The 20561-nt window shown below is 35.1% G+C and overlaps 2 protein-coding genes across 3 annotated transcripts; one reads left to right on the plus strand and one right to left on the minus strand.

Moving 5' to 3' along the window:
• The first annotated feature begins 514 nt into the window (after nucleotides 1-514).
• LOC109215288 (two-component response regulator ORR21-like) lies at nucleotides 515-7191 on the plus strand. Of its 2 annotated transcripts, XM_019379320.1 has the most exons (7): nucleotides 515-969; nucleotides 2667-2819; nucleotides 2891-3289; nucleotides 3382-3458; nucleotides 3539-3547; nucleotides 3859-5043; nucleotides 6700-7191. In XM_019379320.1, the coding sequence occupies exons 1-6, from the start codon at nucleotides 825-827 to the stop codon at nucleotides 5041-5043; spliced, it is 1968 nt and encodes a 655-aa protein (XP_019234865.1). In that variant the 5' UTR covers nucleotides 515-824; the 3' UTR covers nucleotides 6700-7191. The 2 variants fall into 2 exon arrangements, with proteins under 2 accessions (XP_019234865.1, XP_019234866.1); XM_019379321.1 differs by lacking the exon at nucleotides 3539-3547 and having other exon boundaries at nucleotides 516-969.
• A 1572-nt stretch (nucleotides 7192-8763) lies between these two features.
• On the minus strand, nucleotides 8764-12753 carry LOC109215289 (vacuolar iron transporter 1). Its single transcript, XM_019379322.1, has 4 exons — nucleotides 12322-12753; nucleotides 11803-11888; nucleotides 10550-10664; nucleotides 8764-9240 (listed from the first exon to the last, which is right to left on the minus strand). The coding sequence occupies exons 1-4, from the start codon at nucleotides 12540-12542 to the stop codon at nucleotides 8940-8942; spliced, it is 723 nt and encodes a 240-aa protein (XP_019234867.1). The 5' UTR covers nucleotides 12543-12753; the 3' UTR covers nucleotides 8764-8939.
• Between the last annotated feature and the right edge of the window lie 7808 nt (nucleotides 12754-20561).

The raw sequence follows: 20561 nt of genomic DNA on the forward strand, positions 1-20561 counted from the left end.
CGTTCCTAATCTTATCCATCCTAGTGTGCCCGCACATCCACCTCAACATCCTCATTTATGCTACTTTCATCTTCTGGATATGTGAGTTCTTAACAGGCTAACACTCAGCCTCATACATCATGGCCGGTCTAACCACCGGTTTATGGAACTTACCTTTGAGTATCGGTGGCACTCTCTTGTCACACAGAAGTCCAGATGCTAATCTTTACTTCATCCATCCTACTCCAATACAATGTGTGACATACTCGTCGCTCTCCCCTCTCCCGGATCACCTACCCAAGGTGCTTGAAGCTGGCTCTATATGTTTTAAGAAGATCATTTGTACATATTCATTAAATGACCTGATAGTATAAAATATTAGTATGTATAATGACCATGTACATGACTTTAACTTTATTTTCTCTCTGTTTATCTTTTCGAAAAATCTTTTCCATTTCAATTTTCTGTAATAATAGAAGCAAAAACAATAAAAAAAGAAAAAGACAAAAGTCTTCTGCAGTTTCCTTTCTGCGTGTCTCTCGCGATACACTTATCCTTCCCCATTTAAGACTTCCTTCCTCTTTCACCCACCCCTTCGCCATTAACCCCCCCTCCCCCCTCCCCACAACCCCAAACCCAAGCTGCCCTTCTTCTTCTCCACATTTCTCAATCACTAAAACCTAGTTTCACCTTCCCTTACTCTCTGTACAATTATACCTCAGCTCCGCTCTGGATCTAAACCTTTTTCTTCACAAGTGGATCACTTATCAAATGGTAGCAGTTCAGTGGCAATTCTGTAATTTAGCTGTTCTGTGAAGGTGGTTTTATCAGTCTGTTGGTGTTCAATGGCAAGTATGAGTGGCGACGGTGCCACGTGTAAGTCGGAAGCTACAGATAAGTTTCCAGTAGGGCTAAGAGTTCTTGTGGTTGATGACGACATCGTTTGCCTCAGAATTCTTGAGCAAATGCTTCGTAAATGCAAGTATTCAGGTGTGTTCCCTCTAACCCCCCTTCATTTCAATTGCGGGTTCTTTTATTTGTAATTTACCCATGAAGTTATTGTATGGATGTTAATGTTAGGAGGTCATCTTTACCTGTTGTAGCAGATAAACTATCTTATTCTCAAGATTACTGGCTTATCAGTAGATAATTGTTGGCTGACCTAATAGTGTAAAAGGTCCTTACACCGATGGCGTGCATAACTTAATGCAATATTTGGTTGGTTGCATAGAAAAAGATAATCTTGGCAAAACATTATATTATTTGGTTGGCGGTGCTAAACTTAATACCAGCATAATTTCTGAGTGAATTTATGTATTATTCACAAGATAGAATGTGGAACAAAAATACCTAGCTGAATGGTCAAGGTGTGTTCAAGCTGGTCTAGTCACCACCTTTACTTTTAAAGAGAAGTATGTGGAATAAAAATTTGTATTAGCAAACATGTATAAGACTTAAGAGTATCTAAAAACAAAAGTGACCATAAAGCCATGCATTATTATTCACCACATAATAATGTATTATCATTCACTTCATAATGATATTTACATTATTGACCCCGCGACATTGGTTCAATCATAAGGACGCAATACCTGAAGTATGAGTTAGGAGCATGGCACTGACCGAAGCTTGGGATTTATGTGGGAGCAGGGTATAGGGTTGGGACTCCCTTGAACTTAGTAATTGCGTGCATAACTGGGGTTGGATCAGCTAACTCACAATGGACTTCTCGGTTATAGAAAATATTCCTGCACTATTATTCGTTGTATAGCATATCCCTATATTATAATTTTTATATAACTAGTAAGTGAACCAAACGACCCATTATTGTTGAGAGGATTACTCTTTGCTGAACTTCTTTTACGTTAGATAACCTAACATACTCTCCTTCTTTATCCGAGCTTGTGACTGGCCATGCTTTGATATTAATTGATATTCTAATTTATATGTTCCAAAGTTTAGTTGTGAAAATGCTTTCAAGTCCTTCATTTCAGTTGTGAGCTTTTTTCCTTCTTATTTTCTCTCTTTTTGGACCATGAAGTTTTCGCGTTCACTTGAACTAAAGTTGCTTTCAAGTTCAGCTAGTTTTTAGACTTTTGGCATCCGTGACTTCGTTATCTATAAATTATATGTTTCGAAGTTTCAATCGATCAATAACCTATCCTAATCCCAAACAAAGTTGGATCTGCTATATGAATGCTCCTAATGATTACACTTCAATGGGGCTCAATTCATTCAAATTGTTACATAGAATTCATCAAAGATTGGCTATTTTTATGTACTGCCTCCTTTAAAATTTACTTCTTTTTAGGTACAAAATTTTGGGGGGTTGGGGGTTTGCGTTGACTTGAACTTGCTCTTTGATCAGGCGAGTTTGATTTTTCTCAGGTGTTACTAGAACAAAGAGAAGTGGGAGGTAGAATATTGTGCTTCCTCCCTACTCTCTTAATAAGATAACCTGTTTTCTTTTTTGTGGCATTTACTCTTCCTACCTTGCTGAAATTCATGGACTAAATAGCAGAATTTATGTAGAGCCATGCCAGCTGCAGCTTTGGATTTGTTACTGTGCTTGTTGGAGTTTTATATCATCTTAATGGGTGTTTTCATGCATATCTATTGACTATAAAATAAAATCTAATTTTTCACCTTTCATCTAATACATTGACTCTTTTTTTAATTGCTTGCAGTTACCACTTGTACACAAGCTACAGTGGCATTAAACCTATTACGGGAAAGGAGGGGGTCTTTTGATGTTGTACTGAGTGATGTTCATATGCCTGATATGGATGGTTTTAAACTGCTTGAGCTTGTTGGGTTGGAAATGGACCTTCCAGTAATAAGTAAGTGATGCTTCTCCTGCTGTGGCAATGCAATGCTTCATCTGTAAACTAAACATTTTGTTGTTCTACAGTGATGTCAGGTGATGGAAGAACAAACCTCGTCATGAGAGGAGTTCAACATGGGGCTTGTGATTATTTGATTAAGCCTATACGTGACGAGGAGCTAAAGAATATCTGGCAACACGTTGTTAGGAAAAAATGTAGCTTCAGTAAAGACCCTGAATATTCTGGTAGCTTGGATGATAATGATCGGCATAAACGAGGAAATGATGATGCTGAATGTGCTTCTTCTGTAATTGAAGGAGCAGATGCAGTGCTAAAACCACAGAAAAAGAAAAGAGATGCAAAAGAAGAAGATGGCACGGAAATGGAAAATGATGACCCAACTACTGCAAAAAAGCCACGCGTAGTCTGGTCAGTGGAGCTTCATCAGCAATTTGTTAGTGCCGTCAACCAACTTGGGATTGATAGTATGAACTTCGATTATTTGACTTTTTCAGGTAGCTCAAGTCATATTCTTTCTTATTTATTTTTTTAATTTGCTTCCCTTCTTCCTTTGCAGAGGCTGTACCTAAGAGAATCCTTGAACTGATGAATGTTCCTGGTTTGACAAGAGAAAATGTGGCAAGCCATCTGCAGGTTCGAATCTCTATGCATGTTATAGGTTGTCAATGCACCCCTTTTTCTACCTAATGCAAGTGTTCTGGTTGCCTTTTCAGGAAAATCAGGTAAAGATGCTAGATACTTGGAACTAAAAGGCCCATATCTTCCTAATTCACCAAGACGAATCCACATCATGTAGCTTTTGTGTTTTATCACCCATAAACCTAAATATGAAGTATCGTGTCCTCAAATAGTGTTTGTTTTAGTCACCCATAAACCTTACTTGTGCCATAGTCCTTTCAAGTCCTTGTGGGCATGTCATGGTGCTGTGTGATCAATTATCTGTGTTAGGACGCATTCTGTTTTTGACTTTCTGGTGATCCATGTCTTGTTGAACTGTAGAATGTTGTAACTCTTTCTGTTGGCAAATATGCAGAAATTTAGGCTATATTTGAAGAGGCTAAGTGGAGTAGCTCAGCAGCAGGGTGGCTTCCCCAGTACCTACTGTGGGCCAATAGAACAGAATCCAAAACTTGGTTCACTAGGGAGATTTGACATTCAAGCACTGGCAGCCTCTGGCCAAATTCCTCCTGAAACTTTGACAGCTCTTCATGCCGAGCTTTTAGGTCGATCGACAAGTAACCTGGTTTTACCATCAGTAGAGCAGCCGGATCTCCTACAAACATCCCTGCAGCAAGCGAAGTGCATACCTGTTGATCATGTTGTGGCCTATGGTCAGCCTCTCATGAAATGCCCTCCCAGCATTTCTAATTCTAAACATCTTTCTCAACCTATGATGTCTGCTGAGGATGTTCATTCAGGATTTGGATCCTGGCGAGCAAAAAATATATATATGGTTCCTAGCAGCAATCTCACTGAGCTAGCTGCTCCAGACAGCAACATGTTAATGGCAATGATGCAACATCAGCAACAATGGCAAAAGCAGCAGCAGCTGGAACAGCAACAGAAACAATCTGGTCTTCCCGAGGCCAACCATTCAATTAATGTGAAACCTTCTTGCCTTGTATTGCCTTCTCAATTGCCAGGTAATTTCCAAGTGGGAGATAGTCCTGGCCCCATTAGCCAGGCCAGCAGTTTGGGTAAATCTTCAGTAATTGATTATAGCGTTCTCTCGCCACAATCAAATAATTCGTCAGGTGTGGTGCAAGTGTTAGACAGGGAACTCAAACCAGCATGTGGCTTAAATGGGTTCACCGCTGCAGCTTCTTTCTCTCCTTCAGTCTCATCTGTACATGCTGAAAATAGTGCTGGTATACAGCTTCATAACTCTAGCTCGGCGTTTGGTGCTTCTAAACAACTGCCAGGCCTTGTTCCTAACAATTTGGGCTTTCCAGTTTCATGTAATAGTAAATCAAGCCAGGTTCTTGATCAGGGTCCTAAGAGAAATCCTGGGGCTGGTAAAGCTGCCTCCATTCCCAGTCGCTTTGCAGTAGATGAGTCTGATTCACTAATGTGCAATTTCAGTACTGCAATAATCTATCCTGAGGACACTAAAGTTAAGCAGGAGCCTAACATGAATATCATGCAAAATGCTAAAGTTGGTCCAGCAATTTTTCAAAAATTTCCATCGGGTGATCTGATGAGTGTCTTCAGCGACTAGGTAAACTACACCTTCTATCACCTTTATGTAGAGTTTGTTTTTATGTCAAAAGATGAATGATTATCGCATAAAAGGCATTATTTTAGTTTCTTTTTGATAAGTAAGGAATTAAAAATCATATTCACTTTACTGTTACTTTCTCCCCCCAAAAAATGAAGAATCATATTGACTTGTCAATTTATACTCTGATTGTGTAAACTAAAGGGTAACCCTTGCTTTACTGGGATAAGTGTATGAAATATCATTGTCTAATGCTTCATTTTTCCTCTTTTATATGTCACTATTACTATATGGGGGAACGGGTATATGAAAATATCATTGTCTAATGCTCCATTTTTCCTCTTTTATATGTCACTATTACTATATGGGGGAACGGGTTCCTTTTTTGCTGCAATATTTTCATACACTTAAAAGTATTTCCATTATTAAAAATCATAGACTTGTCAGTTTATATTATGATTGTATAAACTAGAGGATAACCCTTGCTTTAGTGGGATAACAGTTTCTCATTGTCCAAGTCTAAGTGCTTCATTTGTCCCCCATTATTAAAAATCATAGACTTGTCATTTGCGGGTCAAACCGTTTTCTTTTTGCTATAGTATTTTCATACACTTTAAAGTTATTCCATTATTAAGAATTGTGATCTGTAGTAATGTCTATTTAGGTTTTTTTTTTTTTGGGGGGGGGGGGGTATATGTAAGTTTTATTAAAAGAACTAAGCAATCGAAGTTAGATTTTGCAGTTAAACTTAGGTCTTTAGCCCTCGTACTACTTATCCCCCCCAAAACCCCCACCCCACCCAAAGAAAAAAGAAAGAAGAGAGAAAGAGATGCTTTTGCTCTCGTACTTCAGACTGCATCATGCGTTTTGGATAGAGGGGGTGTCAATTTGTGTCAGGCCAATTTTGTTGTCCAAGTATCAACTATCAGCTGTAACTGGGTCTCGGTCTTTCGTGTTGAACATTCTATATCTTTTGCTTTGACAGGATGCTTATGCACTTATTGTTTATGAGTCACTCTGGCTATTAACCAATTGGTCTTCGTAGGTTTTCTATCTTCGTTTCGGCCTTCTGATTAAAATACTCAGCTTTAGTTTTGTATCCTTGTATTTTTTCTTCGGTTTTAGAATTGGTGTGATTGCTGCTGCCCTTCCTTTTATCTTTCCTAAGCCGAGGGTCTTTTGGAAACAGCCTCTCTGCCTTCTTGAATGTAGGGGTAAGGTCTGCGTACATACTACCCTCCCCAGACCCCACTTGTGGGATTACACTGGGTTGTTGTTGTTGTTGTTTTTTCATCTTTAGCTTGCCATTATCCCATTATCTTAGATTTATGGAAGATGCACATTGATCCCATCCTACATATTACACAGCCTTGCAAATTTAGTATAATGCGCTTGGTCATAGGATGACTTTAATGTCTCCTTTTGAAATGTATTACATACATCCATATTAGTTTACTTGGTCATGGTGCCCAAATAGAGGGTCCAAACCGCAAAATGTCAACTCTTGCCATCCAAACAGCAAGTCGTGAACTTCTACCATCCCTTAGTGTATTGTTATGATGCTGATTATTATGTACTATGGTTTTGGATCTTGTGTCCGCACCTGCTTATATTATAACATAAGCAAATATCTAATTTTAGTTTGATGTTCTGCAGGATTTCCCTTTGTCTGGGGAAGGTCTCAAGTTCCCAACGAATCATAACATTTAGTTCTGCCAGTAAATGTCAGCAAGATCGGACTTTGAAGTCTTATATCTATTTTACGGTTCTATCTATAGTGCCAAAATTCATTAATTGCAATGCCCTTGATTGCAGAAATGTAGGTAAAGGCTACTTGCCTGTGTATTTATCAGTCCAATATTTTAGGAAATGAATGCAGTTTGCAGTGTAATACACTTTCTTTGTAAGTATTTGGAAAAGTTGCATGTATTCTTCTGCCACACTTTTCCCTTTCCACTACTTTTTAGGAATAAGTTTGTGTTAAGAATTTCAACAGACTCCTAAAATATCCTGTTGATGGTACTGCCGCATTGTCATTGTGCAGCTGTTCAACACTAGTCTTGTATAGTTTTGGTAGTTGAGCTGTTGAAGATGACTAAAACGTCCATTATGATATTGAGATGCATGCCAAATCCAATTGCTGATTTCTTTCCATTGCTAGCTTGCTGTTTAGTTTCTTTTCATTATTAGCTTGCTGGTGAATCTTGAAATTAGTTTACACCACCACTATATTTGCAGAGTGCTCAACATTCCGTGCATGTACCAAACTAAATAATTGATTTTATTTTTCTTTTATATGAGATTGTATCAACATATGGTCAATTAGCATACATTTTACACGTTCATTTGGTATTCGGAATTCATTGGCTTGACTAATTTAGTTTTGTGTCGCGTAGTTTTCACTGTCAGAACATTCTAGCAAGGTGCTCTACCTTATTTAAAGGATCTTATTAATACAAAAATAATCTTCTTAATGTTACATGATGTTCTGGAATATTCAACACTATCTTGTATAATAAATGTGGACATGTTATCGACACTCCATGTTTTGATAAATAAATGCTTGGTAGTTGGTTCTAGAACCTTGAAGTGTCTTTGGTGAATATATGAAGATGAGTCCAGGATGAATCAATCATACAAATTTTATCTACTTTTTCAGCTACCAAATGTAAATAGTTTCTGGCACGGGCTATCCTGACACGTTTCATGGTTGTTGACTAGACTATTGCAATAATGCAGAGGTGGTTAAGAAATAAAATAAAATAAATTTTACACTAATTAATTACTCCATATTAAAGAAATAAATCTCTCGGCCTGGAAGATAAATACTTCGTTCGATGACAATTTATATGTTATTCAGTGAAGTACGTGTCATTTTTCATAGGCGGTGTCATAATTTAAAGAAATAAATAGATAAACAAATCACAAACGACATCATATTAAAAGAATCATTTCGTTGAATTCAACTCAGTAAGAAATACAATGGTTATCTTCAAAAATAATTGCGACGAGAAATAAAAACAGAAAAAATAGCAAGAAAACTTATAAGCCAACGCGCTAAAAGATTGCAAATCACGTAGATAATCGTTTTAAAAAATAAAATTATAGTTTTACCTTCAGCTATATGATGAAATAATTCATTTCCAGAAACATCAAAATATTTTGTAATATCAGGCGATTACATGAAAATATCTTTGTATTAATCACTTCAACCCAAGGGAGAGCTCTTACTTTGGTCCACACTTTTAAGTGGGCGTTTGGACATAAGAATTGTAAGATTCCGGAAAAAAATGAATCTTTTTTACAAGTAAAAATGATATTTGAAAATTAGAGTTGCGTTTGGACATAAATACAATTTTGGGCTATTTTTAAACTTTTGTGAGTGATTTGAAGTGAAAATTTTGAAAAACAATATTCGTAGTTTTTCAAATTTTCGAAAAATTTCGAAATTCATCTTGAAGTGAAAATTGAAAATTTAATGGCCAAACACTGATTTCGGAAAAAAAGTGAATTTTTATTTCACCCAAAAGTCTATTTCTCACAACACTGTGACCAAAGTCCCACACTCTAAGAAGCCTCTTGTAGGGATGTCATGCGGTGCAGAGCGGGTTCTGTCTTAAACTGCAAAATTTCAACCCGCCCCGCATCCACACCCGGGCGTGATTATGATACTCTGTAGCTATATCATGGAATATTATGTGCTAAAATACACTTTGAAACTGAAAAGAGCAACAAAAAGTAATGCACATTAACACAAAGGCGCGATTCAACTTAATGCCTCAACATCTATCATAACATGGTACACAAAAACTAGTGAGGAAGAGCACAAGTCTGAATTTTCAAAAAGATGAGAAGAAGAAGAAAGTTACATTACAAGAAACAGAAATGTCAAGGTCCTAGCCACCTTGAACAGCCTTGGCCAAGCCAAAAGCAGCAGCAGATGCAACTGCTCCAATTAGTGCTGTCTGGAAGGCGCTCCTAAACGGTTTGTTTCCAGTAAAGTGGCCTTTGGCGTAGCCGAAGATTAGTAAGGCCAGTAAAGTTACCAAAACAGAAGCGACGACAGCCTTTCTTGCGATTGGAATGAACATGTATGGGCTCAGAGGGACTAGTCCTCCCAAGATGTAAGCAATGGCAATGGTAAACGCACTCTGTAGCGCTCTCCTTGGATCTGGCTTCTCTAAACCAAGTTCAAATCTGCCATTAAACAAAAACTTATTATAGTTTGTCCGTGCCATGTGAATTCAAATCGCAGAATTGCAGCAGACTTTATGTGATTTAGAAAAAGCCAGATCAATAGGCAAATCAAATAGAAGGTCAAAACAATATCATCATCTTCACCATTATATGACAGGTGCAAATTTTTATCCAATTCAGGTGGAAATATAGACAGCTGAAAAGAAAATCAAAGGAGATATAGTGACAACGTTCTTGCACAGACTTACGAACATTTCTAACGAAAAGAAGATGAAACTTTAGCTTAGTAAATTGAAGGCATTGGGTTATTGATTAAGAATTCTGAAAAGGATCGATATAACACGACTAACTTCATCAAACGTTGATTGAAAGATCTTTTTGGATAGACTTTTACAACAACTTGCATAGAAACCATTTAATTCTACTCTCATTTCTAAATTGAACCTTATGGCTATCATCATATTAACCTAATTACCTTTTACCATCTCAAGTAATATCAATTCAAACACTCTCACTATTTTTTGATTTATTTGGGATTAATCCAAGGCCTAAAGCCTCCCTGGAGGTATGATGATCAGATAAACCAGAAAGTTTTACTTATCCATCCTACTAGCTGCATAAAGTTGATGAGCAGGACCAGAAACGAGTGATCGATCAGCTAAATACCAAACTAAATGGAGGGGCCATAAAAGAAAAGCTAGAAACTATTCAAAGTGTGTGCTCCACTTTAAGTGGCCTGCCATTAAGTAGGTCGGGATAAGGTTCCCAAATCATGATTTCTTCTGTGGTCCAAGTCAAGACTCAAATCCTCTTTTCTTTTCACTCAAATCTCAGAAGGAACTTACATACTTCCATATCTCCCTCCTGCTCTAAGGCAACAACTACGCATCAATTCCAACCAAATTGGGGTCGGCTATATAAATCCTCACTGTCCATATCGCTCCATTTAAGCCCATCTCAGTCAAATATTATAAAAATCCTGCTACAAGGCAACACAGATTAAAACTACATGGTGACACTTTGACTGCTGAAATTGTCAACTATCCATTTAGTTTTTTAACCACTACCGCATAAAAGAAGAACCTTAAAACTAGAAATTTGACTTTCTTGAAAACAATTAAGAAATCATAAATATTTAGCATACATTACATAATCTTTTTAAAACTCTCAACCGCTTAGCTAAGTGACTTAAAAAATTAGACATTGCATGAATAAAACAACTATAACATGTATGGTAACAGAAAATCTTGACTTAGATGCATAATCAGCCAAATAGTAGGAAGAAACAAAGAAATTAAGATAGACTCACTTCATCATAAAGTCAAGCCATGCCTGTGGATTCTTCCTTAAAGCATTCACAACTGGTCCATATTCATGTGGCTGAATCCCAAATTGTGACAAAATTTCTGCAATCTCCGCTGCTTCTGCAATATATACCAATAGATACAACAAGCTCTATTCAAACCAAGTAACCTTGCCAAGTGATTTGCAAGTTAGAACATTTTAAAACCAAGACATAGTAACCTTTTCATTTCTTGAAAGTACTAGTTTCCTCCTATAGGAGTAGTAACTAAACTTCAATCTATGTGTCATCTAGGTATCCTTCTTTCTTCTTTATCTCTCCACCCACTACCAAATACAAAACTCTAGTCAGCATTATGAGGGACAGAGATGATAATGTCAATTTGGTACAAGTTATGTGCTTAACAAAGCTATACCATCCTTAATGTATGAAAAGGATTCTGCGTAACTTGTAAAGTTGTTGCCACGTGACCAGGAGCAGAGGCGGACCCAGGATTTTAACGTGAGGGGGGCACCACTGTTTTACTCAATGGTGCCCCATAAAGGCTTTTAGTGTTTAGGGTCCAAGTTATTTATATAATCATTTTCAAGGTATGCACATATACATATACAAGATCTCTGCCGAGGTTTACAGGGTCTGGTGACCCCTCAACACTACACATAGGTCCGCCTCTGACTAGGAGGTCACAGATTCGAACCGTGGAAACATGCTCTTACAGAAATGTAGGGTAAGGCTGCATACAATGGACCCTTATGGTCCGGCCTTTCACCGGACCCCGCGCATAGTGGAAGTTTAGTGCATCGAGCCGCCCTTTAGTGGATTGTAAACAATGATGAAAATAACAACAAAAACAATAAACAAACAAACAAAAATTTGAGAAAGTATAATAAATTAAATAGTCATCTCAAACTTTTAGAGTACTTAATATATAGACTGAGGTGACACTGTATATAAAACAGAGTTTCTTTCCTATGCAACCACCTTTAAATGCCAGGGAAAAGAAACTCCCTTCAAAGTAAACCTCAGAGATAGCTGAGCCATCAGTAATGGACACACACTGCTTCAAGTTGTGCCATCCAACACCGTGTTGCCGAGATTTTTTATTAAATGAATGTAGGTACATAATGTTTTTTTAAAATATAAATACACACAGAAGACCATTGAAAAATAATATTATAAGGTCAACATCAGTTTCAGATGGATTGACACCGCTTGCACAAAATGATGTGTACACCACTTTGTGCCATGAGAAGTTATACCTGTATCTGGTACAGAAATGATCTCTTCTTCCTCCCTCTTAAGCTCTCTCATATAGTGATCAGCCTCACTCTTGGCAGCCAAGTAACTGTAAATCCATGTAAAGGAATTGTATCAATAAATATTATTAATAAAAGTTTAATCAAGTAAAAGGAATTAAGCTGTCCAAGTACTTGTTCTTAAATCAATCAACTAAAACTCAATACAAAACCCATCATAACTCTCATCAGAAGCCGATGCAATCTTACCTGAGTTCGACTGAACCCAATATTTTTGACACGAAAAATAATTACACACATGTGTGACATAAAAACTATTTTTTTGACACACATATATAATGTGTGTTAGAAAAATCATTAAAGTTTTAACAAATATTAAATTGTAAGCTTATATTTTAAAAGTACAATGTGTTTTATCATAAAGAAGGTATCAAGTTTAAATTCTTAGTTCGCCTCTAATACTAGAGCTTGTAAATAAAATAATTAAAAAAAAAAGAAGAAAGAAATAAAAAGAAAACGTACCCTCCAAGTCCCATGGAGATGGCACCAGCAGCAACCTCAGCAATACCAGCAGTAAGAATAATAGAAGAAGACGCATTTGCCCCTGACAGGCCCGCCGCCAATGCAAACGGCACCGTTAGTCCATCGGAAACTCCGATGATTATGTCCCTCACAATTTCACCGGCGGTGAAATGCTTTTCCTTGTGTTGATCCAATAAAGATTTCTCAGATTCATGAGCCATGTTGATGTTGGTTTTTTTTACTTACTATATTCTACTAAAATGAATCCGCAAAAACCCTTTTTAATTAATTTCCGTTGTGGTTCTTTTCTTTTGCTGTTGTTCTTATATATATAGGGGAAAGGAAGTGGAGGTGGAAGATGCATCGTTTTACATTTGGCCTTTTATGGAAGCAGGTAATTAAGGTTGTTTGTTTCATAATCAGACCCAGATTCTGGGACAAAGAACTAATTTATACGTATTTTATATTATTGAATATTTTACTTAAAAAGCTTAGTGTTACTCCAAATATAAAGAAAAAAAGATATATTTTGCACCGTTTCATGTGATATTTTGACCTAAAGAAATATTGTAATATGCGGAATTAAATTAGTAAATTATGTGATACTTTTATGTATTTATTGGATTGGCGTAATCACCTGGTGTTAGTATATTTTTGTCACATATTCTATTTGATTCCAAAATTTTCTGATTCTTCAAATTTTTCTGATTTCTGAATACGTTTGCCAACTATTATTATCTAAATAACTTGATATTTTTACGAATTTCGAAATAGAAAATGATGTTGAAAATTAGATATTCCAAATTTCCAATATTTTTTAGAGTACACATTGTGGTATAGTGTCAACTGGCAACTTTAGAGGCAAAATACCGAATGCTTACCCAATTGTTGTGCTATTACTCTTTTAAAGTTTAAACCACAAAAAACCCCTTTTTTCCTTTCCACACCTAACCCTAAAAGATTGGGGCAACTCTATATTTGTCTTTATTTCATCATGCGCAACATTTTTGGCAAAAAAGTTAGATAAAAAGTTATACTGCTATTCAAAAAGAAGAATGATACTAGTACTATTAAAAGACAACAGGAAAAAAAGAAAAAGAAAAGAAAGGTACGTAACCACTAATTTGCCACCCATCCATCCTTTTTATTAGCTATCACTTCCTTGTCGTGAAATAGATATGATCCCTCGACTTGTTAAGTAGAAATTTTGAATCCGAGCCTATAAATGGAAAAAATTCTTATAAGAAACACTTTCCTTAATAAATATCTCGGATCTTTGCCACAAACCGGGACATGCATGAAAACTCAAAATATTATCAGAAGCTCTAATCAAAAGATTTTAACCTCTGGTGAACCTATATGATACGAATCTGAATTAGTCAAGACTCCAATAACAGTGCCGAACACCATATGAAAAATAATTTTTAAAAAAACATGACTTTCTTTATTTTGCATACTTTGGGATGTACTCTTCCCCACTACTTAGTACTCCCTCCGGTCCATAATAAGTGACCAATTTGCTTTTGGCACGCCTATTAAGAAAATACTAAATTCTATACAAAATACCTAGTATGACTAAACTACCCTTAATTAAATATTTAATGTGAGGAGTAAGAAAACTTTTTAGGAATATGTACATAAGGGTAATTTTGTAAAAATAAATTGAATTCTTTCTTGATTATATAAATGGACACTTTATTTTGGACCAAAATGAAAAAGTAAATTGGTCACTTATTATGAACCGAAGGGGTATACATTTTTAGATTTAATCACAAATGACTAATCACAGCCGTACATTGCCAATGAAGCAAACCCCTTAATTATATGGCCAAGGATGGTTTTCTCCTAATTAGAAAAATTTGCACATTGATCAATAGTTTACACCAAATTATATTAGTTGGCTATAGTTATTTAAAAATTACGAAAAAACTATAAATTAATTACCAAAAGTTAAGTAAGTAATGATAAAATCCAAATTATGTTAATTCGTTTGTTCCAATATATGTACGGTACTCTTTTGTTTAATCTTTTTAAAAATTCATGCCAACTTAAACACGAAAAGATAAATGAAACTTAAAAAATATTTAGTAATATAGGGACAAAACACATACGACGACAGCTGCAACAGATAAAGTCTATAGAGGGATACGAAGTCCAAGAAAGAGTTCACAAGTACAAAAAGACACATGTCCACCACACGCCCATTATGACAGATCATCCCACCCACCCACACAAAATGCACATGAATAAAAGGCTGCTGCAGATGCAAATGGATCTCGGTACCAATAGTACAAAGTTAGGGGTATATAGGTCGGGTTGGTTCGGATCTATAATTACCAATCTAAATTAATTGTGTCAGTTTATTAAATCTAAAGACCAAATCAAACCAAACAAACTCGATCTTCAATCTCGGATTTTCGAGTTATTCGTGTTTTTTCGATTTTTTTCCCGGTAAAATCTTCGTAGCACAAAACATATAACATTTGTTCAAAATATTTCTTTAATCCTAGTAAGATATAACTATATTAGGTATTTTTCAAGAAATTAATATAAAATAAGGGATTTGTCATGGCATTATCCTAAAATATTCAACAATAAAGACAATAAAATTATGTAATATTAATATTGNCTATTAAGGTCCTGGTTAAACGAGTTTTTTTTTATAATATTAACCCTCCAGTATAACAATACAAGTACTTTGAAAATAAAACCAACGAAAAGGAGAGAGGGGATCATTGGTATTTTATGTGATGCTGCTTAAACAAGACTGATATTTTATTAAGAAGTGATTTTTCCTTCCTATACCATTATGAAAGTTTATTACCAAAAATGTGCATATTTTGTATATTACCCGCCCAGTCCACATTTTACCTACAAAATTTGTACCATTAGAAAATCAGGCATTAATGGATCAGAATATTCCTTAAAAACGCGCTAAAATTAAGGAGAGATTCTTGGTGATAATTGATTCTACATTAAATTCAATCTTTAAAAAGGGAAAGGAGATTTCATATATGCGATTTTTTCTCCAGAACTATAATTCAAATTCTGAAAAAAAAAACGAACAGATATTGAACTACTAACAGCTACAAAAACTACGAAAATATTCAACTACTAACAGCTTCTAAGATTTACCAATTAAATGGACATAAAGTGGAGAGTTCAAAGGCAGATCATTGACAATAACTTAAAGAAGGGAGAAAAAAATAAAAATGAGAAGAAAAAAATAACAGCAATATGTTTTCTTAGTTTTATGATATTATTTACAAATTTACTACATATATCTACAATTTGACTATAATTTCTTTATTTGGTGCAGGAAAAAAATATTTTAATATACAGTGTCTCCAGATTGTAGATAAATTGTAGGCAAATTGTATTGTTTGTAGTTAATTTGTAGATAAATTGTAGATAAAATGTAGATATATTGTAGATACTATATTTTTAATATTGTAAAATTTTTTTTCTTTGTGTTTGTTCTGAAAATGTATGTGAGGGCTTCAACAGATCATATACATAGTGTGTTGGATGGTGTGAAGCGGTACATTGTGTGTCTAGAAAACAAGAAATGTAGCTGTAGCCAATTCCAACTTGAAGAACTTCCATGTGTAAATTGTTTCCAGATTGTAGTTATAATGTAGGTTAAATGTAGTTAATTTGTAGTTTTTGTAAAATTTTGTAGACAATTTGCAGATTAATTGTGGATGTCACATTTCTACAATTTGCTCTTCATCTACAAAATTTCTACAAAAAAACTACAAATATTTACCTAGTTTTTTGGGTGATTATATTATTTTCAAAGTTGAAGTGTTTGGCCAAGGTTTTAGAAGAAAAAAAAATATTTTTGAGGAGAAGCAGAAGCAATTTTGGAACAGAAAAAATAGCTTTCTGAAAATAATTAGAAATAGTTTTTAAAAGCCTGCCCAAATACTAATTGATGGTCAAAATGCTTTTCAAATTAATTAATTAAAAAATAATTATTTTTCACCTAAAGTACTTGTTAATAAAAATACTTTTAGGAAAAAACTGATTTCGATCGACATGAGAAAGTAATTAAAAATTAATAACAAAATAAGCCAAATGAAAGTGCAAAACAGAAAAGAAGAAGAAAATATATCAACGAAATCTGAGTCTTTGACTTTCTTCAATCCCGTTTCATTCTCTCTTCAGTTTGTCATCTCAAAGATTCAACTGAACTTCTTCCCTAAAACAAAGAACGTGGAGGGGTACGGGGATGAGGGGTTAGGAGAGAGAAAGTGAGGATTAGTACTTAGTACTGTCAAATAACGGAAGTGCTTAATTTAAGGAGTATAAAATATCACATTAATTATAACCTTAATTAGATATGGTATATAAATGGTAATTTGGTATGCTAAATGTAATTAAGTGAAACCTTAAACATGTAGGGTAAAAAGGTTTCATAAGTGAGATATGGATGTAAAAATTCCTTATTTTTAAGTTATTAATATTATTGGCTGAAAAACTTATTGGAACATTCAAAAGTACTAAGTCCAATCTTGAATACTACCTTAAAAGATAAAATTATGAAAAAGTTTAAGAATTTCTTATAAATTACATCACAATAAATATATTTATACATTAAATATATCTAAAATTTCTATATACGTAATGTCGGGTTGGTTTAGTTTCGATTTGACTTTCTTGAATTAAAACCAAACCAAACATTGGTTTTTCAACCAAATTGACCTAGTCCTAAATGTATTGCAATGTTTTTCAAACATTTTTAACTATAAGAAAGTTATAATTTATCAGATTGTTATGTAACTCTAGAACATAGAAAGTTTTACTAAAAGAATATACAAAATCTAAATTCACTTTACAATTTTGGTCCTGTGATTCTTACCAACAACCTCTTCCTTTTTTTTTTTGGGTGATGGAGAGTTAGGTGCTATGATTCTTTGAACTTGGTGAAAAATTAATTATCAATCAACCTAAGAAGCAAAAAATGACACTAATCACCGCCGTATATTGCCAACGAAATAAACCCCTCAATTGCGTGCCAAAATGTTGGTTTATCCCATAATAGATGGACAAAGATATTCTGGATATCAAGGCATCAGCAAAAGATACTCTCAAGAATGCAAAATTCCAAAAAACAGTTCACAAGAAGTACAAAAAGACACACGTCTACCACACGCCAATTAATAAGTCAAATTAATCCACCCTACCCTCTTGATCACTCATCACACACAGCTTTTCCTCAGTAAATAACCAAATCTATGCACTTGATATGTAGCTAGCGTTTGGTCATAGATCCTAAATTTATTTTGAAAAATTTGATTTGGGTAAAGTTTGGTTTGCAGGTGAAAATGTGTTTGGACATACGATTTGAAAACATATTTTTCAACTTTATTTTGGGAAAACATGTATATAATTCCCAAGTTTTGGAAATTTGGCCCAAATTCAGCTTATTAGCTGAATTTGAGATTTCAAATATGTGATTTGAGTTTTGGCCAAAATGTGGATCAAATTTATGGCCAAACATAGAATTTGAAAATAAATTTCAAATTAAATTTGGGAAAATGTATGGCCAAACAGGGCGTAAAAAGCTGCACATGGCTCTCTGTTTTAGTATATAGTCACTGCATTTGGAAAAGAACATTTGACTCTGCCCAAATATCTCAGCTCAGGGTGGATTACCAATCTGAGATTTTTATCAGTGGTTTATCGTTTAGCAAACAAATGTTTTTCCCTTGAATTTCATTGAGGGGTCATTTAGTAAAAATAAAAAATGATGCATAAGGTATTCTGCACTCACGTAGGGTCGAGGTGTCACGACCCGGATTTTCCACCATCGGGAGTCGTGATGGCGCCTACCGTTGGAGCTAGGCAAGCCAAACATTTAAACATCTTCGGATAACAACACAACAATAATAAAATAACGAGTCTTTAAATAAATGCGGAAGTCTTTTAAAACATAAATAACTGAAAACCCAAAATGCGGAAGTTTAACATTTCTCTACCCAAGACCGGAGTCGCTGTCTCACGAACCACTAAAGAGTGCTACAAACAAGTCTGAATAGAAAAATACATAATGTCTGTCTCGGTACAATGAAAACAAACAGAAAATATGGAAAGGGACTTCGGCCTGCGAACGCCAGCTAGGCTACCTCGTAAGTCCCTGGACTGAAGAGGGCTCCCGATCAACTACTGATGTGGTCCAAGAGCTGCTCCGGTACCGTAATCTGTGCAAAAAGCACAGAAGTGTAGCATCAGAACAACCGACCCCATGTGCTGATAAGTGCCTGGCCTAACCCCGGCGAAGTAGTGACGAGGCTAGACAGGACTACCAAGTCAACCTGTGCAGTTCAATATATATATATATATATATATACGCAATAAAAGAAAGAATACCGAAATTAAACAGTTAACTAGGGAGGGAAACATGCTATGGGGGAGTACAAACCGGATATAAAGTCATCAACTTAAGTAAGAAACAGGGCAATAACAATAATTAACAAAAAAAAAAACAGGAGAATCAACAGTTGCACGGCATCAACCTTCGTGCTTTTACTCTCATTCTCACCAAAAACAATCAAATAGAATGCACGGCATCACCCTTCGTGTTTTTCCTCACATAACTCTCATTTCATGGCACGGAATGATCCTTCGTGCAATTATAGTCAAATCAGAGCACGGAATGTCCCTTCGTGCATAAATAATCAAAACATGGCACGGAATGACCCTTCGTGCAAATATAATCAAAACATGGCACGGAATGACCCTTCGTGCATTATCACTCTTCCTCACCCAACAACCAATCACAACCAAACGGGCGAGGGAATAAGTAAATAATAAGAAATGTCCCGGCAAGGGAAAAATACAATTAAACAGCTAAATCCCGACAAGGGAGTAACAACAACAACTTTCACATCCCGGCAAGGAAGGTAATCAATGTCTCTTTCCATTTCTTTCATTTCTTACTCAATAGTATTTTTTTTATTGTTCGAGCCAACGCTCCAAAGAATATACAAACTCATAACCAATCCTCAAACTCTTCACATTATGTAGAATTCATCAATTAGCATAGAAGAGTCTCAAAAATATCAGAAATACGTGCAAACAAGGACCCACGGTCATGCTAGACACCGGTGTATAGATACTCGTCACCATGCCTATACACCGTACTCGATCATTTAGCAATTAGCAATTAATAACACTCTAATCCTATTCCCTCAAGCCAAAGTTAGATCAAACACTTATCTCGGTCCAAAGAATAGCAATCAATCCTCAAATACTGAAACTCCAGTATATTATGCTGGAACTCCAGTATATTATATTGGAATTCCAGTATATTATGTTGGAATATTTTCCGGATTTCAACAGTGTTTTCGTTCAGAGTTATCTTTACATGAAAAGTGGCTAAATTTTGATTACTTTTGAAACTGTGGCTATTTTTCAATGACCACTTGGCTATTTTAGAATTATGTATTTAGTTTTGGAAAAATTACATGATATAGTTGACTTATGTATTGTGTTTATCATGCTTAGCTATGCTTTCAGAATATAATTATTCGTAGCTATATTTGAATTTTATAGCGAAATCCATCTGTATTTATGTATTTCTATATTCCGAGGGAGAAATTTTCCGCCAAATCCCTGTATTTCTGTATTTCGCCTTGATTTTGCACCATGTTTGTATTTTAATGTTCAAGTACGGGATGTATTTTTTCTTTTTTGCACCATATATTTTTTACTGTATTTTTTGTTGTTATGCACCCATGTATACACCCCTGTATTTTTGTATTCTGCTTTGGTTGTATTCGTTGTGCGAACAAGTACAACTGATATAGGTTATACTAGTTGCGCAAAAGAATAGAGTAGATAGAGGCTGTATTGATTGCGCGAGTGAATACAACAGATATAGACGCCTCAAGGAAAAATTTGCTACAAATGGTAAATATTGAAACAATAGCTGTAAATTGTAATTAACTATGAAACTATAGTGCTTTCTTCTTCTTTAATTTTTAGTGTTTACAAATACTAAACTTTAATATGTGAAATTATTAGCTCGATCATGAGTATCTACAAAATATCGAATTTAAAGTTAACTTTGAGGTATTGGTTGTGGATCAATATTTCGAGTGAAATAATAGTTTCTTTGACCAAAAAAGAATTTTCAACTGAAGTTAATAGGACAAGATAAAAAATTGATCGATCAGTTGTAACTAACTGCATTTTCTAGCCAAAAAAAAATATATATATATATAGATATATTA

The sequence above is a fragment of the Nicotiana attenuata genome, unplaced genomic scaffold (assembly GCF_001879085.1).
Source record: "Nicotiana attenuata strain UT unplaced genomic scaffold, NIATTr2, whole genome shotgun sequence".
Lineage (NCBI taxonomy): Eukaryota > Viridiplantae > Streptophyta > Magnoliopsida > Solanales > Solanaceae > Nicotiana > Nicotiana attenuata.